Below are 23,618 nucleotides of genomic sequence, written 5' to 3'. Positions count from 1 at the left end.
TATCTACCAAAAATACACATACCTGCTGCCAATAAAACAAAATGTGTATCTGCCAAGGCCTAACCCAGGACTCTACTATTTTATGTGCTACAGGTTTTTCAGCCACATACTTTCTTCCTGACTGAGAAACCACACTTTGCCCAGCCCATGGTCTCTGTTCAGTTTTATGAGCCGTACACAGGGTCAGGACCAGGGTGAGGCAAGTAAGATACATAAGGAACAAAATTTAAGTAAGCATTCACTGTTAGGGTCGCCCAAATTTAGGGTCAGCACTGACAGTCAGCGGTTCCCTGAATTGTGTATCCTGGGAGCCTCACTCACCTCTCCCCAGTCCCAACCCTGGCCATACTGGTCATTTCGATATCAACTTTTCATTTTTCATGTGAAATGTTCATAAGATTGTGAACCTTCTTTTAAGCAGGACCAGGCTTGCCTAGCTCAAGATTAGGAAATAAATACTCAGTGAGGTAGGTAGTTTCAGAGAAAGTGAGGTATTCCTGATATATAGTAAAGCCTAGGGGAAAAACACTGGAAGAGATGAGAAATGTAGGGATAAAGAAGGGATTGACTAATTTTGCCAAAGATTAAGACATGTGAATTCATGCCGTGATAACAGGAGAATTCAAGGAAAGCATCATTGCTGTGATGTAGAGCATCCTTGAGAGGTATGTTGCACACCAGTTGTAGAGAAGATTCATGATCTCTACTGGGTCGGGTAGAAACCCAGATGTAGATTCATATGCCTAGGGAGATGGAAGAAAAGGGCTCTTAGGCCTGAATTTTGGAGTGAAGTTAAAGCTAAATGCATGCATACATACATAAATGGCTCTGACCATCACCAAGGAAAAGGGTAGGTAAAGGAGGCTTCTGATCATGGAAATGTTGTAATTTTAAAGGAGGATGAATTGACAAGTGACACCAGTTAAAAAGGAAGTGATGGATTTCTGTTTAAAGACAGGGCACTAAAAGAAGAGGTCACCTACAAAATTTGGCGAAGTATATGTTTCCTGAACATCTTTTCATTGACAGGGATACTCACGAAGACCTAAGGGACAATTTCAGGCTTGTCAACATTCATGAGATTGATTTCCTGAACCTTTCTAATGTCTGTTGAACAACCACTCTGAGTTTAAAGAAATTCCCAAGTCCCAGTTCACACAGTGTGGCCCACACGGGCAGAAGCATATCCTTGAGACACCATTTTCCATATAAATCTGAAAATTGTCAATGAGTGATGGTAAAATCTTGAAAAGCAGAGGAAGGGGATCCCTGGGTGGCTCAGTAGTTTGGCACCTGCCTTCGGCCCAGGGCGTGATCCTGGAGTCCTGGGATCAAGTCCCACATCAGGCTCCCTGCATGGAGCCTGCCTCTCCCTCTGCCTATGTCTCTGCACCCCTCCCCGCCGTGTTTCTCATAAATAAATAAAATATTTTAAAATAAAAGCAGAGAAAAACAAACTAAGACCAATATTTCCATAATAATCAAAGGCCACCAAACTCTCATGTGTCCTGTAAGCCAAGACCATTGTCCTCTGATGACGGAAACTCAGATGAACTCTCCTCATCTTACTCCCCTCCCCGGGAATCCTTTAGTTCCACTAAAGCTTGCCATTTCTCCAAATTTTTTATCCTGGAAGGAATATCATCTCAAATAGAAGTCCTGTGTGGGAAACAGTATCTTCAATTAAATATATGTGTATATTCATATCTCACTAATACATTCCAAACACCAGTGAGGATGTTACATGACTGGCCGCAGAGGCTGAGGGACTCTACTCTTATAGTTGTAGTGTAGTCACAGTGGTGTGGCACATGGTGATATCTCGGTTTCTTCTCTCCGCTTTGAATAACCTGAAAACTCGAGAAGAAGATGAAATCAGAACCAGAACATGGGCAAGTTCTTTCTTCCCACTCTCCACCCAGAAATCCAGCCAGCTGTTGAACTGGCAAAGGAGGGGAAAGGAGTTTAAAGAAGAGGAAATTAAAATACACACCCACAGTTCTAAGTGCAATATTTTGTTTTCTCAGGACAGTGGATGTTTTCTTTTAATTTTGACATTTTGAGGTTCTGTTAAGAATCTGCAGCTTGCGTCGATAGGGCTGAATAATATTCTTCCAAAGGAACATTTAATTAGAAAATTAAGTGATGCACACTGAAGATTTCTCCAGCAGCATAGGCTATCTTCAACTTGTTCGTATCCAGACCTCTCACGTAGGGTCCTGATGTCATGTGTTGGTGACAACACCCGACAAGTCCAAGTATTAAAATTCACATATTGCACGTTTCCATATTGAAGTATCAACCACAGGTGTCTTTTTTAATTCCATTCAAAACCACTTTGCATAGTCCAAAAATTACTGATCCTCATAGCCCCCCAGTGTATTATGCTTTAGTTGGTAAGGAGTCATGTGGAAGTTCGTTAATTTGCCTACTACCAGGAACATGAGTAGCAATTATAAGAAAAGTCCAAAGTCCCCAAAGCCAGGTGCTTTGATCATGCTGGGGACACTCATTATTTGCCACCTAAACTGAATTATTGAGTCTTACACTATCTATCCAATGTCAATTCTGGCTTCTCCAACTCAGAGTAATTTTAGTTGCTTCGTTTCCTTTAGCTTTCCCTGCCTGAATCTCATGCTAAAATTAGCCTCAAGGTTGGAGGAACTGGCTGGAAAGTTCAGTACCAACCCGGAATGTTTTCCATCATTTGACCAAACCTCGAATGCTGAACATTTCTAACATTCAAAGAGGGTTTGTTTAAGTTTTCCAGTTTTACCCTCCTGGTTTCAAATGGCACCAGAAGTCGAAGAGCCAAAACTCTGTAAGGAGAAACTGTTCCAAACAAGATTCCTGGCCCAGGGCAGGCCTGAAAGGATCCAGATGCATTTGAAAGAGGTAGCCAAACTCCTGGATGCCTGTGTAAGTGGGTCCTCTGGACTCTGGCTTGGACGATCCAAGTGGGGACAATGTAAGGCTGGGTCCCTCCTTCTGGAACAAAGCACAGGATATGACATGTGCAAGGCCACGGCTGGAGAGCAGAGGCAGCTATCCCACAGGGAGGACAACCCATGGTGGGACAACGGAGGCCACCTGCAATGCTGCCACATGGAACACGTGGTACGCTTCTGGAAAGACTCACAGGATTGATGTGTTTCCAAAATGCAAACTAGGTGAAAACTCAGAGTTTGAGGCCCCTGGAGGGGGAAAAAAAAAAACCCTTTCTGTTTATATCCATGTGGCCACCAGCTTGGTAGATGGAGCACACAGGAGCCTCCCTACATTGAGTGTCAAACCTCAAACTGTAAACTTGACCCAAACCCAGCACTTGAGATGAGAGGTCTGAGTGACAATCTGAGAAAGCTCTATCTTAGAGGATATGAGCCACACCTCGTGTGGGTTTCTGCTGTCTAGAAACAGCCAGGGTTTACAAAATTATGCCAAAGCAACAAGGTAGAAAAGTTAGACTTTTTAGAAAGTTCTAAGGAAAACAGAGATCTCAAAGACTAGAAAATTATCATAGCATGTTCTTTATCAAACCCTTCCCTATGCAAGCCTTCCTCAGAGCCACCATCTCCAGCTTTGATGTATAAAGGGATCATTTGGGGAGCTGGTAAAACTGTAGACTCTAGTTCAGTAGGTCTGGGACGGAGCCGAAGATCCTGAACCCTCACAGGTTCCTGGGTGATGTCAATGTTGCTGACCCAGAGGTCACCCTTCAAGTAGTGAAGCAGTTTACACTCTTATATTGGAAACAGTGATCATTAAACAGCTTTTCATGTCATCAGACAGCTTTGAGTGGATGGGTTGACTGGTTTCATTGATGGGTTTCAATGCCTGCTTTCTTTTTTTAAGTTCTGTGTTTTTTTTGTTTTGTTTTGTTTTGTTTTTTTATTCATGAAAGACACACAGAGAGAAGCAGAGATATAGGCAGAGGGAGAAGCAGGCTCCCTGTAGGAAGCCCTATGCGGGACTTAATCCCAGGGCCCCAAGATCATGACCAGAGCCAAAGGCAGATGTTCAACCACTGAGCTACCCAGGTGCCTCTAAAGTCCTATATCTCCACAGAGCAATACATCTTCATCTAGGGCAGGTTAAGAAATAAATCCTGAAATCCTTGTCTGGCCATACAATAGAGTCTTATGGGGACTTAAATTTGAATTGTACTTTTACCAGAGTGAGAGACTTGTGCATAAAATAGCCATGCTCCACTGTGGACACCATCATGAGAGGCCAGGAAAGAAGATCTGTAACACTTGGGCCTGCAGAACTCTCCAGTTATTTCAAACTACTGGATTTGCCAAGGGCCGATTGTATTCATTCCGTGAAGCTCTGACGTCCGTGTCTCAGTTTCAGATTCGTCACTGAGGTCATCGTCAGCATGGCATGGAAGTTTCTGGATAACACCTCTGTTGGAACAAAGATTGAGAAAAGAATGAAAATGTGTTCTACAGAGAGATAATTCAGCAGCATTGTGTGCTTGGAATTTTACACTACCTCGGTTCTCGAGGTCCTTCTTTGCTTCTCTTTCCTGGCCAGAGAATCTGCTTTACGATAAACACGCTCAGAGATAGGGTGCAGTGTCACGTAATACAAAAGCCTAACAGAGAATGCTTTAATTGGGTTGGACTGCACACAGAAGTTTATACATTAATTACAGGGTGATGCAACCATGCATCTTTCCACCTTTGGTGGTATTTTTATAGAACCATTAAAAATGACACCTGAGCATATTCCCCACCCCCACCCCAATAGTGGTATATGGGAGCTGTATCTGATTTGAGTGAAGTTGAAAACTGCCATCCAATGACTTGGCAAAGCCACAGTCGGTTGTAGCCGCTTGGGTCCAACTCCCAGGCCAGCAGCCCAGGGTCTGAGTCACTTGCAGGAAGTAGGTCACAGGGTGTGGGTCAATGCACAAACTTAAAGAATCCTCAACAGTTCTAGCTAAGATAGGATTGAGTATTCCTCTAGGCGGCTCATTGACGACATATGTGTCTTTTCATCTTGGGCTCCGAGGGAAGTGGTAAGGCCAAGTCCACCAGCGGCCGGTTGAGGCTTTGCTTATTGCCACGACTTAGAGGATGCCCAGAAAACCTCCAACTATTGCCTCACCGAGCTGTAAGGTTCTACTGTGGCTGTGATGGCAGATGACCCAGAGGAAGGCAGAGCAGCCCAGAGTGCAGGCCTTCAACTCTGCCCTCTGGTGCCCCCTCGAAACTCCGGCCCCGAGGATTTCAGACCATGACAGCAGGAGGCGAGACTTCAGCTAACCCCAGTCTTAGAATCATCTTTAAACTTGACCTGTTCTACAAAGACTCTGCTGGGAAAGATATATATTCAGCTCTAGCGAGGCCCAGAGAGAGAAGCCAAGAATGTGGGCAGTTAGCTGACACATCCAGAGCCTCCTCTCAAGCATCTGGACACCTAAGGCTGAAAGCATCTGGGGAGTTTCTAAAATGAAATATCAGAATTTATCTGTGTCGCCACTTGAATTGCTAAGTCATTAATAAGTCTGAGCCAGCTCTCAAGTGGCAGCTGCATGTTACGGCATTCAGCTCTCAAGACCCTACTAGAGAATATTACACACAGAAGGAAAAGAGTCTGACGTGGGATCGAACCCAGACTTGAGTTTGTCAGGGAGCACAGGGACGTAGACGTCGTTATCTTCACCAGGAATTTGCACTGAAAAGCAACAGGAACCGTGCGTCATGTTCGGATATTAATAAGCATCATAGAGGAAATACATACATTATTTTTCTTTTAAACATTAATAAGGTATCAACACTTGGTAAGCTAACTTCACACAGGGCTGGGAGAAAGCCGTCTCTCGAGTTTCAATTCCTGCCTTAGTCAAAACAGGAGTAAGTAAAAATCATGTCCTTTCCTTTTAAAAGACCTGCGCCATTTGCCCTTGAGCACGTTGTCACCGTGGGTATGGGTGGAACTGAGTGGCTACGGGAAAAACCGAGGGGATCTTGTGATGGTTCAGACTCTCTGATACGTCTTTGCTGGCTCTGCCTGTGTCGCTAGGAACCCAGGGTGAGCATTTTAAGCTCATTGCCTCAATTGCTCTTGACCCTGTGGGTTGAAGCCTTGTGTGTACATGGTGCCTTGGAGGATGTGTGGGGAGCACAGCAAAGTGAATATAGAAACAACTTAGGGAAGGAGAGTCTCTCTTTATCTCGGAACTGCAAAAAAGCACGATATTTCATTTGTTAGCCCTTAAAAGCAACGAGCAGGAAAGAGCAATAAGTCTGTGCCACATCATCCTGTGTTTAGCACTTCCACACAGGCTTGTCTTCCTCCTAAGGTGGAGGATGAGCTGTGTGATCTTCCTGGGCCAGGCCCATGAGAAGGGGCTTGATCTGGAGAAGCATCCCCCCTGGGTCCTGTCTCTGCGGTGAAGTCTTCTTGAACGCGCTCAAAGTGTAGTTAGGGTAGCGCTCGCCTGAGCTTTACCTGCAGGTCTGAATTAGCTTATCGATGCCTGTCGAAGTAGAGAAAGGCCACGCGTGGGACTTACACAGGTGAGAAGGTGAGAACAAAAAATAAACAGTCACAGGTTAGCCCCTGCTTTGGCTCAAAATACAGATCCTCTCTTTTCTTTGTTTTCCTTTAGACTCTTAATTTCAGTGTGCGCGTAAGCGAGAACTCTGATTTGGCCTCTTTACTGAAAAGATGTTCATTTAGGAGGAATAAAACCACATAATTTTGCTTTTATGACAACAGCCTTTTCATCACAAAATTGCAACGCTTCCCCTTTCTCTCGGCTTCACAATATCAGCAAGTTGCTAGACCCCCCGTAGGGGTCAGACGCTCCGCAAAACATTTCCTTTTATTTTGTTTTTCCTTTTATAGTTTCACTTAGGCTGTTATAGTCTTTACCAAGGGCTGGATTCTCCTGAGCGGATGCCCGGCTCCGCTTAAGTGATGGGATCCACATCCTGTCTGAGCAGCAGCCTGATGCCAGGGTTGAATTACTATTGAATAAGCAGCAATGAAATTGTTATCAAAATAATCGGTCGTTCCAAAAACCACAAATAACAACAACAGGACCCAAGTTGTACTAAATCAGCAAAGACCATCGATATAATAAGAGACTGAGTCACTTTTCTCTACAACCCCTCTCTTGCAAACTCTACTCGGCTATTTTCTTGCACAGCCTGGAGGAGGGCAGGTGGGGGGAAGGAAGGGCATGGCTCAGAAAGTTAAAAAAAAAAAAATTGACATCACTTAAGTCACATGGTTGGCAAGAACCAATTAAGATGGGCTGTGGAAAGGGGAACAGTTAAATTTGTAATTTGGGTTGTGTGAAAACTTCTTTGGGCCTCATAAACAACCACAGAACCACAAGTTGGGTAGGCTGGCAGTGTCAGAAGTCTGCGCCCGGCATAGTGGTCAGCAAGCAGGACGAACCACACTGACTGCAAACCACAGGGTTTCGCAGAGTGGTGAGCATCACCAACCCACAGCCAAGGCGCCGCTTTTTTTTTTTTTTTTTAAATCTTGAACAATTTGAATATTTGTTTTCGCAAAGGTACCTTTTTTCATAGGGCTCGGGGAGCCCCAGAGGGATGGGGGGAGAAAAAAAAGGTGCAAGGAGCCATGGTTGGGCATGAGGTTGCAACAGTGACCTTTCTTGGTTTTCACTCCAAAGGTAAAAGAAATCATTGAATCCCCCGCCTTCAGAAGAGGGTGCATTTTCAGGAGGAAGCGATGGCTTCAGACAGCATATTTGAGTCATTTCCTTCATACCCACAGTGCTTCATGAGAGGTGAGTACGCTCTGGTCTTTTGATACCTACTTGGGCTCAGCTTTGCAGATAACGAAATGGCAGCCTGTTGGGACCCGGTGCTCGGAGCTGGGGCCGATTTCCCCGTCTGTTTTGTGGAAAGAATTCAAACGCGGGCGTATGATTACAAGGCTATTGGATTACTTATTCATCAGATGGCAGCTCTTCAGCAATGTTTTAATAAATACTTAGCTAAGCTGTTGAAGTGTTCGGTCGGTGTGTGAGAACTTTGTCAAGTGCAAGTAAGTTGGGCTGCTCCTGATTAAAGTCCTAGAGATTAGAGAGAGCTTGCAAAGGAGCTCTCCGGGTTTTGCTTCCTGCCCCTTTGCCTGCAAGGACTGTGGCTGAGTGTCCCCCACCTGGCCTGCCACCCGCCCCGCATCGCAGCCCGCCCCGGGCTCCAGGGGGCACATGTGCAGCTGGCCAGGGAGGGGGGGCCGGGGCCAGCGCGGGGCAGAGGCGGAGGGAGGCTGGCAGACACACGCTAGACCAGGCTGGGGACCTCAGGGGCCCAGTGGCAGCTCCGTTGTCCCCTAAAGGCAGAGAGAGCAGGAGACAGGCACATCTGTCTGCGTTACAACCACCCAGATGGGGCCGCGCTCCTCTTCCCTGTGGCCTCCCGTTGCACAGAGGCAGCCAGCATCTTCTTTCAAGGGAAGAGGAAAAAAAAAAAATGCAAGCTGTCGTGTGCAGAGGTCTCTCTCGCAGAGAGCAATGAAGACGTTTCCTAAGTCAAGCGTTGTCGCAGCTCGGGTCATTAGATTGTGCGCTTCCTAATAGGAACAGCCAGTGCGGAAAACCCATCTGCAGTTTTGCAAGCGGCCTCTCAAAATGTGCAAAGCTGCAGGGAGGCTACAGCCAGGAGTGTGTGGGTCCGTGTGTGCATGTGCCTTCTGCGTATCGCTGGTGGGAAAAGAGGGCCGTGCTTAAGCAAACAAAAATAATGACATAAAAATGTCATGAAGCCATCGCAGTGTGTCGGGGCACGCACTCTGACCAACGCCTGCGAAATGTGGCTTGATGGTTTGGCACAGCCGGCGTGGAGTGGGACGGGACGGGGGAATAATTAATTTTCTGGCTAGAAACTCGCGCGCGCACCCAAATAGTATCTGTGACTCATTATTTATTCATACAGCCAAATGAGCAGGGGAATGCAGAGGCCTGCCAGCCACTTTGTCACAACAAATGCTGTTGTGAATGCCACAGAGCCTCTGTGTTTCCGGGTCCCTGAAATGTAAAAACTTGACAAAGCTTGTGTGTGTGTGTGTGTGTGTGCGTGCGTGTGTGTGTGTGTGTGTGTGTGTGTGTGTTGAGGGTGGTGGGGGAGGATTTCAGGAGAAGGGGAAGAAAGCAAGTCATTAACCGATTCAAAGCTTCAAATTAGAGGGTTTGCAAGTGCTTCTTTACTGGCAGCTGAGGACATTTTAGTGAAGTTGAATCATGCGACGTGCGTGAGTCACACGTCCTTGCAGCCGCGCCGGGCTCCCGTGGCAGAGACGGCGGCCGCTGGTGAGAAGCTGTGAACTGCTCCCTGGCTGCATTTCCTCTGGGCCACGAACAAGAAAAGGAAGCAATATTTGTAGAATAACAGACAGAAAGATCTTCCTGCCTTTACTCTGCTTTCAATACCCTCCCGGCGATTATTGTTTCCTATTTTATCAACTCAGGAAGGCAGATGCAGGAAATTTGAAAACATTCCACCGGGCCCTAGATCGGACTGTGTACGTGGAGCGGGGCTGCCTGTGAAGTTCGTTGTCCTTACTGGCCAGACAGCAGAGACGGGGAAGGGACCCAGGGACCTGCTCGAGCGCCAGGAAATAGAAAGCGCCCAGGCTCTGACGTGGCCCCTGTGCTGATGGAAGTCACCCAGCTGGCCCAGGTCAGGCAAAGGGGCAGTTTGCTTTCAAGGGAGCGGTGCGGAGAGAGCCCCGAGAGCCCAATCGGGTCTCAGAAGGCCTGATGGAAAAAGGCCTTTTTGATTGTGCACCCCTTCAGCTCAGGAAAAGGAACTTGGGGGCTTTTATGATCTCTTACTTAATAATATCATATCGAGATTTAACGTCAGAGAACCAAAGCGAAATCTTGGCAATTTCCCAGTTAACTTTTATCAAGGTGATCCACCACTGCCCGGGTTAGGCATGCACACTCAGGGGCGCCAGAGAGGAGACAGCATGTCACTGCTTTTTTTTTTTTTAATTTTTATTTTTTAATAATAAATTTATTTTTTATTGGTGTTCAATTTGCCAACATACAGAATAACACCCAGTGCTCATCCCGTCAAGTGCCCCCCTAAGTGGCACTGCTTTTGGTGCCATTTGGGCCCCGCCTGAGAGCGTGCTGCTAGGAGAATCGCATCTGGTCACCTCCAACAGATTGTTCTGAGTTCTTAAACTGCATTCCCATAGACTGGCCATCAGTGGTGCTCAGGCTCACACTCACTCCTGGCTACGTATAATTTATAGTGAGTGCCCCCCACACACACACACACCCACTGCAGCTAGGAGCTGGAGGGGGAAAACAACATCTTGTTTTCTTCCTGGGATGGTGTTTTATCAGTCCGTGCAATCCTCACAGAAGGAAACGCATAACTCATTTTGGGCGAGGTACCCATGTGAACCATGGGGGGTGGAGGGAGAGGCGTGAGACCAAGCACCCCATTGTTCCCTTGTGTGTGAGAGGCAAGCCAGGGTCTGAAAGAGGGCATGCAAAGCGAATGTGGTCAACCACAGAGAGCACCGCTCCTTTCCCACCACACCGCACCAGGCTCTCGCTTCGTTTGCTTGGGTGAGGAGGGAAGATGCGATGAAAATCGCCTGGGATGAACACCTGTGGTTCGCGACGGGACGTTCTTGCAGAACCCCAGCTCGTGTCCTCTCACGGGGTGCAAGGTGTCGGCCCGAAGAGCGGCGGTACGTGTGGAAAGGGAAAGCGGTGGCACACGTATACTCTTGCAAAATCCCTCAGGTAGCCTTGCTCTTAGAAGTGGCTTAGTGGTCTATGCAAAGCCTGAATGCTAATATGCCTCGGAGTTCCTAGAACCACAGGTAGAAATCTCAGCAAGGCTGACTCACCACTGTCTTCTTGGAGGTGTCTTTCAAAGGGAATGGCAGCCCTGAATGTATGAAGCGCGCTGCTCTGTTAGCATCCCCTCTGGCTCGACTGAAGAGTCGGGATCACAGAAAGCCATAGATTAAACCGGGTACCCGTAGTTAAAATGCATGAGGCCTGTGTGATTTTTCTGGGGCTGCCATAACAACGTACCCCAGACCGAGTGGCTTAAGCCTCCGAAGCACCTTGTCTCAGGATGCTGGGGGCCAGAAGTCTCACGCAGAATCACCGTGTAGCTTTAATTATTGAAGGTTTCAAGGTGTCAGGAGGATTGGTTTCTTCCAAGGCCTCTCTCCTTGGCTCCTCTCTGTGTCCTCATGTGGTCTTCCCCCATGGGTGTCTGTGTCCCAATCTCCCCTTCTTATAAGGACACCAGACCTCTGGCATCCGATCTCATTTAGTAGCCATCACCTCTGTAAAAACCCAATCTCCAAACACAGTCGCGTTCTGAAGTGTTAGGAGTCAGGACTTCAACACAGGAATTTTGGAGGGGACGCGGGGCAGCCCACGACGTGCCTCTTAGCAGGTCTGACTCCCTCGGGCCCACAAGGACACGGTGCCCTTCTGAGCTGCTCTCCCAGATGTTGAAGAATCAGACCCGAGCCCCCTCTGTACAAAACGGAGCCTCATGTCTTCAAACTGCCCACGCATTTTGAAACTAAGAAAAAAAAAGGTGCTAAAAATCCATCTAAAGTCATAATCACACCCTTCGCCATTTCGTTTCTTTGCACGCTAACAAACCTTTGGAAATGATGAAGCAATTCTGAAATGTTTAAGCTTTAAAAGAGCAGAAAGCAGTCTCCCAAAGAAGCCATGCCTGGGTTCTGCTCCCTGAAGCGGGATTGTCCCCGTATTTCAGAACCCTAGGGACAGAGGAGTTGGGGGGGGTGGGGAGACGGAGGAGGCCCTGCACCTGCTCACACACCGAGTGCAGGCGCAGTCAACAACCTGTAGCAGGAGCATCTGCAGAAACGGCCGCTGATCCAGGAGCTAAACTAGGCAAGAAGCCTTTGGGAGCTTTTGGAAAGAAATTAGTAGCTGGGAGATTCCTTTGTTCCCTTGAAATAGGTCTGAAGTGTGTGCTGAGAGAAGACCTGGGCCTGCAGTGAGAAAGTGAGGTTGGGTATGATGCAGAGGCCGCCACACACAGAGACTTTATTAGAACAACCAGGGTTTGGCTGGGCACAAGGTAGAGGACAGAGGCCTGGAGTTTATGGGAACAGGCGATGTTGGAAGAAGGGGGGTGGGGGGAGGCGGGTGGATGCGGAGCACACAGCCCAGTGATGATGGACTTCTCTTCTCCTGACTCCAACCAAGTAGTTTCCCTCTGCAGCCTCGGTTTCTCTTTTTTTTTAATATTATTTTTTAAAAAATATTTATTTGTTTATTTATGATAGACATAGAGAGAGAGAGAGAGAGAAGGAGAGAGGGGCAGAGACACAGGAGGAGGGAGAAGCAGGCTCCATGCCGGGAGCCTGACGTGGGACTCGATCCCGGGACTCCAGGATCGCACCCTGGGCCAAAGGCAGGCGCCAAACCGCTGCGCCACCCGGGGATCCCCGAGCCTCGGTTTCCTAGTCCACAAAACGTAGTAGTAGTAGTTCCTCTTGGGAAAGTAGTTGTGTGGCCTGAATTAAGTAACCTGTGCAAAGAGCTCGGCACAATCCCACAAACGGGCAGTAAATGTTAGCCTTGGCTATCCATGTGGGGTGATCTCAGATGACACTGTGGGAATACAGAGGTCACAGGGTCCCAGAGGATGCCAGGGGAGGCTCCCTGGAGAAAGTGACACAGGGACTGGGGAAAGGAAAGGGTGGCCTTGGTGGAAGGGGTACAGCAGTACAGCATGGGCAAAGGTCAAGTGGCAGGAACCCCAGTGGGCTGGGGGGGTGCTAAGTAAGTCAGCCTGATGGCTTTTCTTATGGGCAGGTCACCCTTGCTTTACCGCAAGGACCCACACAGAGGACGGAAGATGAGCCTGGGCCCTGGATAGAGCTCGGCTGAACAAGGGTAGCTTCTGAGTGTGGAGGTTATTGGGAACATGTTGTGACCTCAATCTTGGCAGCTGTGTCTCCTCCTTGAGAGTCCCGGTGTCACTTTCTTTTCCTCAAAGTCCTTCTTAGAGTAAAAGCCATGTGCCCTTGGAGCACACGCGAGTCCTCCAGGCCACCAAGAGGCTGCCTGCTTCCGTGCTTCTCACGACATTTCTGATCCTGTACTTTTACCAAAGCCCAGAAGGGCAGCCCCCACCCCCCACCTCCCCCCTCCCCACCCCAACCCCGCTCCTCTGGTTGAGGGAGGCAGCAGAAGCCAGCACAGGAAGCTCGAGCTCATTTTCAGTTTCTCAGGTAGCTTCCTAGTGACCTAGATGAGTCATTAAATGTCTGTCTCTCCTTCGGGTTCTACAAAAGGGGCTAGTGATGTTCTGGACACGCTTGCCTCCGAGTTAACAGAGTTCCTGTTCGAAATCTTTGAACGCGCCAGAGAGCGACTGAGGCACATCACAAATGTTCACAGCTTCACAACACGAAGTGACTTTTTTTTTTTTTACTTTTAATTATTATTCTACTTCCTGATAGGAAATGGTCATCCGACCATTTCACCCACGCGAAGCATTTTTCCCACATTGGCTCAAAAAATGTTCCAACTCCTACTCTTTAGAGAATTCTCCAGAAGCTGCCCTGCTACCTGAACAAATATCACGATCTGCAAAACACTTTCCCTGCAGCTCTGGTTCCTTGAGGTCCCCCCATCCCTTAGCTTTGGTGCCACCAATTCCCTGCGTTACCCTATTTTGCTGAGTAAAATAAGCCTTAAGAAATGTGTCTTTCATGTCCTGTCCCTTACCCTTTAGAAAAAAAAAAAAAATGTCATAACTATGATGGCCCAGAGCTGTCAAAAGGAAGCATTTCCTTTAAGAGCTTTACAGATCCTGAACATAACCAGGGAGAGCTTTAGGAGAACTAGGGGTGGTGGTTCCTGTACAGGAAACAGAACTCAAAAGCCTCAGGACACCTGCGTGGCTCAGTGGTTAAGCATCTGCCTTCGGCTCAGGTCGTGATCCTGGGGTCCTGGGATCGAGTCCTGCATCGAGCTCCCTGCAGGGAGCCTGCTTCTCCCTCTGCCTATGTCTCTACCTCTCTCTCTCTCCATGTCTGTCATGAATAAATAAATAAATAAAATCTTAAAAAAGAAAAAAAAATAATTCAAAACCCTCACTCAAAACCCTTTGGCATGCTGGAAAAGTCGGCTTGGTCACTCCTCTGGATTGCAGACTCCCCCCTTTGTCAGAGAGACACACCCTCATGCTCTCTCAGCTTTGTGAGTCTCTCGCTGTCCCTTCTTCCCCTCTCGTCTCCTGATAACACCGAACGAGGCCGAGAAGGGAGAGAGGAGTTGAGATAGAGGAATGAGCCCTGAATCCAAAAGATGATGGCAGTGATGCATTTTACCACAGTGACATAAAAACGTGTAAAGCTCTTGCTAGGGTTTATCAGTGAGAATTAAGTTTGGCTGCGCATTTAGGAAAATCTGACTCTCGTGGCTTGGGTGGCTGGGTATTGGCTTGCCTCCTGTGGCAGGCAGTTCAGGAGCACGGCCCCACGGCTAGTTCAGTGGGGCCTGGATGCTCCTGTGTTTTGGCCTCAGATCTGTCCAGGCAGGAAGGAGATGCAAGGCCTCAACCCCTTCTCTTTGTGAGGCTCTTTTTCTTCAGGAAAGGAAGCCCTTCTCTGCAAACTTCCCCTTATATATCTTGTAGGCCAGACCCATGTCACAAGGCCTGTAGCTGGCAGGTGCCTGGGACAGAGGAGTTGTCTCTTTCCTGCCCTAAGAGCAGAGGAGAGCAGAGGGGAAGGGAGCTGGACCTCCGTGCAGCATCTGCTATGACAGCCAAAGCTGCTTCTAGACCGACTGCCTCCCGATGACATCTCATCTCATTTGTCCCAACCCTTTCCGTGTCAGCAGTGCCTTGAAAATACACACAGAGAAACCCCGAATTCTCTAAGTTGTGGATGGAAGGTCAGGGTGGGGCAAGGCGATATTTATTCCTGCTTTACTGACAGCAAAACAAGCAAGAGATGGGATGGGGCAGGGCCGGGAGCTGCTGAATGGAGTCGAGGCCACACCTATGTTCTTTGCCAAAGACAGAATCACATTTGCCTCCCCTGCGAGAGAAGAAAGGCACACAGCGTCTTGTCCACGGGCGTGTTGCTCGTATAAGAGCCACCACACCTGGCCTTGGAGCTGGCGTATCTGCCAGTAACTGGAAATAGCTCACTTTTCCCTGGCCCTCACTCTTCTGCATCCTCAAACCCCATGGCCCAACACCCCACAACTTTATTTATTTATTTTATTTATTTATTTTTTTTTTAAAGAGAAAATCCTTTTCTATGGAATTTCTTGAGAGGGCATTTATTCCTTTTAAGTTGCCCTCCTTAAACTCTACTTCAAGATATTTTTATCTTTGATGGAACTATGAGAGCCAGATAATAACCCTCTATCTAGGAGATAGAGCACTTATTCCCACCTTGTATTTCTGCAAGTGATAGATTATTTCTACTTCGTAATGACTGGCCCTGTCTGCTTCCTCAGTTCCGATGCAGAGCTATCTCCCTGCAAGTCAATGCTTCATTAAGACCATATATATTTTTTTCAGTTTCTCCGTGACATGTGAAATAACATAAATCTTTCATTTTGTTGTGCTGTAAGATCGGTGCGCGCTTAGAGAGTCATTGATTTTGTGTATGCCAATGTCCTCGCGGTCCATGGTCCACATGTGTCTATTTTCACATGGACTCCTTTCTCAATAGCGTGCTCTCCCAGGCATTTTAGGAGCCCAAATGTAAAAGGTCACCCAAAATAGAAATCTTAGTTGGCTAGTTAGGTTTACCCAACGGCTCTCCTGATTTTAAAACTGATGCTTCTTTGTATAAACTCGCAGTCCATGCTAAATTGATTCTAAATCAAGGACTCGACTTGCCAAATCTTGAAACCCTTTCAATTGAAAGAAAGAACTACATGATGGCTCTGACATTTTGCAAAGCTTCTACTTTACCTTCCTTGCTAGCTATCCTGGTATTTGAGATGTCCTCTGCAAAGACTACGACCCCTAAAAAGAATCTTTTCTGATCTCTGATGGAGAACGAAATCGTAAGACAAGCGATCAATCCAGTATAGCCTGGAAGCAGGACTTGCAAGACTTGCTTCCAAAGCAAGGCTCTGTCTCTCCCTTTCCTTGAGAGCTATATTAGTTCTGAACAATGCTTAAGTTCTTCTGGAGATGTATAGGATTTCAGACAGTATTTTTTCCATTATTAGATCTTAAAGAAATATCTAGAAAATATTACAGTCAGTTTGCCAGATAAGGGCATGTTTAAAAGAGCAAATGAATCACTTAGAATCCCACACGTACTGCATGGTACTCTGTGGTCACGGGCCACCCTGGAGCGAGCTTCCTAAGGGAGGCTAAACAGGTTGTCAGAGCTGCTCTCTCATTGCTCAAGGTAGAAGCAATTTCCTTTTGCAATGCAAAAAAATTTAGCACGCATATCCTTCAATGGTTATTTTTTATTTTAGCCTCAAAATGTGCAAAAGCGGGATGCCCGGGTGGCTCAGTGGTTGAGCGTTTGCCTTTGGCTTAGGGCATGATCCCTGGGGTCCTGGGATCGAGTCCTGCATAGGGCTCTCTTCGGGGAACCTGCTTCTCCCTCTACCTATGTTTCTACCTCTCTCTGTGTGTCTCATAAATAAAGAAAAATTTTTAAAAATCTTTGCTAAGGAGAAGTTTGATGAACTGAAATACATTGGCCTGGGGCCATTATTTTTTCTGGGATCAGTTTTAACACCAACCGCAATTTGCTGCCCTTTATCACATAGTTTCTACTGACCTTTGAACTACGTGCACCAAGCCCCTCATTCCACACTGTGTGCCGGCAGCCTCTGTGCAGCCCCATCCACCTCCCCAGCAGTCATAGCTGGACTTGACACTGACCCACTTTGCAAGCGCATAATGTGTAAAAATCAGGAACTGCGTATATGTATAAAACCCATGCGAATGGGTTACAAGCAAACTGCTACGAGGAGGTCAAGGACCGCTGCTCCCTGGCAGAGAAATTGGGGACAGTGCCGTCATCTCTGGAGGGCAAGCCTTTGTGAGCCCCCTCCAGCCCCCTTCCTGGAGCATCGGGCAGCCCCAGACCTGCCCATGGGGGTTGCATGCTGCCCCCTTCCTGCCAGGCTGGAGGGGCTGGGGGGATCCCAGCAGGGTGAGGGCAATCCCTTCACCCTAGTTTCCAAACAGCCCCCTCTCCTCCTGGACCTTCCTCCTCCCTCTATCCCTGATGGTTCTGGCTTTCCCAAACCACTTTTGATCTTCTGATTCCTCTTGGATTGAAGCAGACCAAGTTCCCCCCAGGCACCCCAGTTTGGGGGGGGGGGGCTGTATTTTTTTAACGACACCCAGTTCCCCACCTGTTCCTCCCTTTTCCCATGCTGCCAACTTCTAACCGCAATAGTGACTCTGTGCTTGTCTGTTTAGTTCTGTGTATAAATGGAATGTTGTGGGGGAAAAAAAATCTGGAGGATCTGTGAGGAAGGAAAAATAGTTCTATGCTTCAGGAGTCTTCTCTCCTGTCCCAGCTTTTACATAATACGGTGGGAATGGGATGGGCGGTGGCCGGGGGCGGGGGGCGGGGGGGGGGGAATGAAATTACATAAGCTCCTGACAGGTGTGAACAGAAACTCAAGCTCCAACGTTACTATTATTGAACCTACTGTTTGTTTATAAAGATCAGAATCGGGACGCCTGGGTGGCTCAGGGGTTGAGAGTCTGCCTTCGGCCCAGGGCGTGATTCTGGAGTCCCGGGATCGAGTCCCAAATCGGGCTCCTTGTGGGGAGCCTGCTTCTCCCTCTGCCTGTGTCTCTGCCTCTCTCTCTGTGTCTCTGTGTCTCTCATGAATAAATAAATGAAATCTTTAAAAAAAATAAAATAAAGATCAGAATGGCTATTACTCCCCAAGTTCTAGAGCAGAGGAACAATTATTAAACAAATATTAGGACTGTGCAGGGGGGGTGGGGTCATGTGAGGAGGTACAAATGCCAACAATGGAAATTGTATTCAGCTGTCAATCACCCAACCTCATTGCTTCATATTTTTAAAAAAAAGAAGTTATGCCTCCCATACATTTCCCACTTCCCACTGAGTTGTGTTCCAAAGAGCTCATTGTATCAGAAAGATGGGTGAATCTGTTTAAATAACAAATGAACGATGAAACATGATCCTGTATGAGGCTTTCTAAGTTACTCCTGCATATAGTTCTCTATTGCCCTATGCAGTGCCAGTTGGCATTTGAAACTATGTAACCATAGACGTCTCTAAATGCAATTGTATGTATCATAGATGATACATAGTATACTCTCTCTCTCTGCCTTAGGGCCCCAGAGACATTCACCTTTCCAAGGTGTCACAGCTGGTCAGGACCTGAGTTAGAACCAGCAGCTGGATCTGCTTGGCTCCTGTCCCCCCCGCCCGCCCCGAGTTTTGGAGACACTGGACATAGGAGGCAGATTCCACTTGGGGTTCTCTGATTAGCAGACACCTCTCTTAATCCTCCTTAATTACTCTTCTCATCGGTCAGACACCACAGCCCTTTACAGGCTAAATCCCTTTCATTGTGGGGAAACATGAAGTCGAGCAGTTTATAGGAGCCCGCGGCTTAGGGGCACATTAGGAATGAATCTCTCTGCAGAAGCGCCTCCTCTGCCCTGGTGTGATTTGGATGTTCTCGCTCACTCTGTGGTTTGAATGTTCTTTTTTTTTTTTTTTTTTACCCAACACACCCAGCCATGCCTTAGGTAAGCTACCCACCACATACCCAGGGCCCCCTTAAGCAATTTTAGGGTTAACCAGGTTGGTTTTAATGAGAGTCTCTGGTGAAATCTGAATAACCAGAGGAACTACAAGTGTGCATGTTCACCCAGAGGGGTGAGAGATGGCTTTGGCCAATGCTGCCAGCCCCCAGCTCTCGAAGGAACCCCCGGGAAGTGCGAGAATGCCGTCTTCCCGCAAGATTTGAACCCAGGCTACACCTCCCATCAGGGATATATGTCCTCACAGCACTCCTGATTCAAAGCACCCATCCTCTCAAGCAGCTTCTCTCGAGAGAAATAAAGGCTTTTTCCTCTCTCGCTCTTTCTGTCTCTCTTGTGTGCACATCCACGTGCACACACACACACGAACACTCCCAGAGACTCACGTTAAAAATCCGTGTGCCTTAGAGAACCCGCTGGGATTTCTTCCCCTGATGTACGGAATTGGACAAAGCTTTTCATAGGTGGAACAGGAACTTCTGAAAGTCGAGTCATTTCCAAAGTCTTTTGATCATGTGACATACAAATAAAACTTAATTAACATGCCTCAGAATCTATGCATAGTTATTTACTTATAAGTGACACGCCTGTAGGACTATACTGATGTAATTACGGTGCATGCCTTATTAAACACATCCTAAAAATAAGATGCACCTAAAAGTGCAAGTTGTGATGCTTCTTCTTCCCCCTCCAAGAATACCTCAATTTGACACCGAAAGTGTCCAGATACTTGCTACCAGGGACTCAGCTTCTGCAAGCACACCTGTATTCTTTCATCTGGAGGCTTCGATTGATGTTTAAGCATAAACTTCACTCCAGAAGGAATCATGTGTGCTTGACCGACCACCAGGCCCTTTTCGGTGAGCTGTCTCTGATAGGGAGACCAGAAATACAGGCCTGGCCAGAGGGTGTGGGTCATGGGGCAGGGAGCCCAGGGGATTGGGGTCAGGGGGTTGGTTTCTATCCTGTCACCAGCACTTACTACCCGTGTGAATCGAAGCCAACTACCCAGATCTGCAAATTCCAACTTTCTCATCGGTAAAGTGGGTGCAGTGATCCCTACCTTGGATGGCTGTCAAGAGGATTTGAGATGAAACGTATGAAGCAGTGGACACGTAGAAGAAGGTGTACAGATCAGAGGCTACGGCAGGAAAGTAACCTCTGCTAAGCCCAGAACATGGCCCTGTAGCTGTGCCAGGAGCCAGGTATGTGCTAGGATGCACAATTGGGTCGACTTCTCTCACCAAGTGGCAACGCATTCATGATCTTACTGCTTCTTGGCAGAGGGCTGAGCTTACCAGCATTAAGCTGATCAGAGTAAAGCTGTTATTTATTGAGCATAAACTATGCACCACCACGGCATGGTGCCAAGCATTTTCTTCTGTTAGCTCATTAAATTCTTCTCACAAACCTATGAGTAGGAATTCTCATTACTAATCTGGTTTTATTGAGGGAAGTGTGGCGTGCAGAAGTTGGTTAACCTGCTTGAGGTGAGGCTGCTAGTCAGTGAGGGAGCCAGGTACAAATGGAGGTGTTCACGGCAGAGCCCACGGTCCCCCTGTAGGGAGGTCACCATTGTCTTGGTCTGAGTCCCTGGACAGCAGGTGACACTGTGTGTGTTGGGGATGGGAGGGGGGGCAGGTGGCTGAACCTCAGGTGGCTTTAAGCTGCAGCACCCCCCGTGGTCCAGAATGGCTTACATGACATTGGACACACTCAGTGGCTGGAGGTCCCTCCCATCGACGTCAGAGCTGCTCTTACCCACTCCTTTTATCATCATGGCCCCACCCCCTCAGAGCTGCCCCCAAGGGAGATATTCATGTGACTCCATGGCAGTCCCCAAGAGACAGTGGTGGTGCTCAAACCAGAGTGTGAGCCAGAAAGACCTGTTCTCAAGATGGTAGTGAGATGCTGGTTTTGGGTGGGGAGAAACCATCACTAAGTCTTTCTTCCCAACCAGTTGTCTTAATCTATCAGTTTGGGAGTCCATCAGGGATAGCGTTCTAGTGAGACAGGGGGGCACTTTCCAAAAATTCTTAAGAGACACTCACTCTTGAGATCAGGTAAGGCTGGTCCTGCATGCTGGCATGACCTTGAGAGACAGCACCCCCTTATATTTGTGTCCCAGCTGCCTCTCTTTCTCCACCCTGGTCCCTGTCCAGGGGCCCATATATAGAACCCAGAGAAGGATATGGACAGTCATCAGGGGCCTCACACCTGAGTTCATCCTTTAGGAAGCCCCCCAGAGCCTGCCCTGTCATGATGCCGACCTTGGCCAGGGTTTCCAGTGAAGGTCCCAGCAAAGACTCCTATCCGATTATTCCCATGGTTGACATAAAAATTCTCCCCAGAAGCAATCGACTCACCTCAGACAGCAAGCAATGGCTTCAATCCCTCCTGTAAATAGGACCCTCCACATCACCAGGGCCCAGTTGCACAGCAAGAGACCCACTCCCTGGTGAGCCTTTGAGAGCAGTCTCTCCATCCTTCGTCAGGAACATTTGTCATTTCAAAAGTCCGTGCCACCAGTCTTCTGACATCATTACAAATCCTGTTTTCAAGTAGGTGGGTTTGAGGTTTTCTTTTTCTCTTTAACCTTATTTGTATAAAAGGCATGTCTCATCTTATTATCCCACAACCAGTACCACAGAGTCACAGAAAGTTCCTTCCCTTTCTCCTTGGGCTCCACGTGGCAATGGCCGCAATAATTAATTACATTTCCCCCCAAAGCCAGCTCACAGCCGGTGAGAGGCCCCTGCTCACGTAGAATCGCGGGGAGCCCGCCAGGCTCTAATTGCTGCTGTGCAAACATCTTAATGGGAACAAATTAAAAGGCGCTCAAGCTAATTATTCTCCACAATAAAAAATAATAGTAAACTAATAAAGCTCCTTTGGAAAGGTGATTCTATATTACCTCAAAAGAGTTGCTTTGCTTGTGCGGAGTGTGCAATTGACAGGGAAATAAAAACTCCATGGAGTACACTAGAGATGATATTTTGGGAATTCTTGTGACTCAGAAAACGCCCGTGAGTGCTTATTTAGGGCCATCTGCACACACTCCCGGGCCTGCCCCACTCCCTGGCCCCGCTTCCCTTCCTCCCTCTTCACTCCTCTGTCTTTCTTCCATGATCTCAACTTGACCTTCAGCCAGGCTCTGGATCTTGCTGGGGAATCCTGGCCCCCAGGCCCACAGTGACCCCCAGCTCTGAGGCACAAGCTGCCCCGGTCAACAAGTCAGGTTAGGCTCGAGCCCATCATTCACACAGAAGCAGCCAGCATTGTTTCAAACAGCATCATCTATCCATTCCATGTTTCAGTAAAGATCATGCAGCCGGAAGAAGTAGAAGGGTCCTTGGCGTCCATCTCCAGAGATGAGCCTGGGCAGCTCCAGCTGTTGGGCTTGATGGGGTCTGGACCAAGAGGATGAGAGGGAGGAGCCCCCACCACCCCCACCAGGCTCAGTCAGGTCACACACCCTCTGCACTATTGCTGGGAAGGGTTCCAGTTTGTGTGTCAGGTGACAATTAAGTTTCATCACTGCTTAGTAATGAGAAGAACAAGTAACATTCACCAGGTGCTTACAAGGCATCAGGCAAGTTGCCACCATCATCCCTTTTAACAGAAAGCCTTATAAGTACAGCTCTTAATCCCCATTTGATAACAATAAAAAAAGATACATGAAGCAAAGCTAGGTTAAGAAAACAGCCCAGGCCACAGGGCTGGTGGGAGACAGAGCCCAGCTGGAGTGTCTCTGGTTTGCTCCCTCCTACCCCATGAGGAGGCTGGCAATGGATGCAGCCTATGGGATCCGAGTGCCTCTACCAAATACGAGCTCTGCCTTTTCCGCTGAGTCACCTTATGCAGACTGCTTACCCTCTCTGGGCCCCCTCTCCTCATCTAAACAGTGTGATGATGCTCATGCTCACCTGACAGGTTACTGTGAGGACTAAGTTAGGAATACCAGAATGCTGCCTGACAAGTGCTAAACTCTAGTTGAATTTACCTGTGGTAATGGCTTTCCCTGCCCACGTGACTTGCCTTTTTTTTTTTTTTTTAAGTAAGATACAATTCTGCTTGATTTTCCTATTTTCCTCTCTACACACCATGGCAAGCCAAATATACAATGTGAACCCAAATTCTGGCATTCATGTGAACACGGATGAGCATCTAATGCATCCTTGGGGATCGGATTTTACTCCCCACAGCAAGTGGCTGAAGTATGGGACGTAACATGGAGCATGGGAGAGGAGCCTTTGGCTGACTTGGAGTCTGGGCTCCGGGCTGTGTGCACCTTGCACTGTGATCCTCTGCTCCCCGTCCCACATGTATAATGAGAGGGCAGGTGTTTGAGACCCTTTGGTTCTGATGTTCTAAGTGAAAGGCATCATGCAGCTGAGAATTTGCCTTCCATTAACTGTGTGCACAGCTTCTCAACCTCATCACTGTTGACTCTGGAGATCAGACCATTCTTTGTTAAGGAAAAATGTCTTGTGTATTGTAGGATGTACAGCAGCATCCCTGGCTTGTACCCACTCGATGCCAGTAGCACAACCAAAAATGTCTCCAGACATTGCCAAATGTCTTCTGAGAGATTAAATCACCCCTGTTTGAGAACTACTGCTCCAGAGAAACCTTAGGAACCGATGCACTATTGTTGCTTCCCATTTATTTATGAGTCATCCAAGAAAACAAAAAGATGTGCTAATTCTGATCCTTTCCATCATGTTTGTATCCACCATACCTGGTTTGACCCCTGCTGCACCCATCTTCCAAGATTGAGTTAAGCCATCCAGAAAAACTGACAGCCCATGGTCAGGGGCCTTGAAATTAGAATAGTCAGCCATCATG

General features: G+C 47.7%; 1 protein-coding gene across 6 annotated transcripts in view; it reads left to right on the top strand.

Annotated features, from left to right (window-relative positions):
• Nucleotides 1-7,316: 7,316 nt before the first annotated feature.
• RUNX1 (RUNX family transcription factor 1) overlaps nucleotides 7,317-23,618 on the top strand; it is a 254,069-nt gene continuing 237,767 nt past the window's right edge. For 2 of the 6 annotated variants that reach the window (XM_072806881.1, XM_072806877.1), the window contains exons 1-2: nucleotides 7,318-7,537; nucleotides 7,658-7,774. In XM_072806881.1, coding sequence (XP_072662982.1) covers nucleotides 7,717-7,774 — 58 coding nt within the window. In that variant the 5' untranslated portion in view covers nucleotides 7,318-7,537; nucleotides 7,658-7,716. Of the gene's footprint in view, nucleotides 7,538-7,657; nucleotides 7,775-23,618 lie in introns of all 6 variants that reach the window. The other 4 variants (XM_072806878.1, XM_072806875.1, XM_072806880.1 and 1 more) reach the window with 3 other exon arrangements.

This window comes from Canis lupus, chromosome 30 (assembly GCF_048164855.1).
Source record: "Canis lupus baileyi chromosome 30, mCanLup2.hap1, whole genome shotgun sequence".
Lineage (NCBI taxonomy): Eukaryota > Metazoa > Chordata > Mammalia > Carnivora > Canidae > Canis > Canis lupus.
This window is presented reverse-complemented; position numbering and strand designations above follow the sequence as displayed.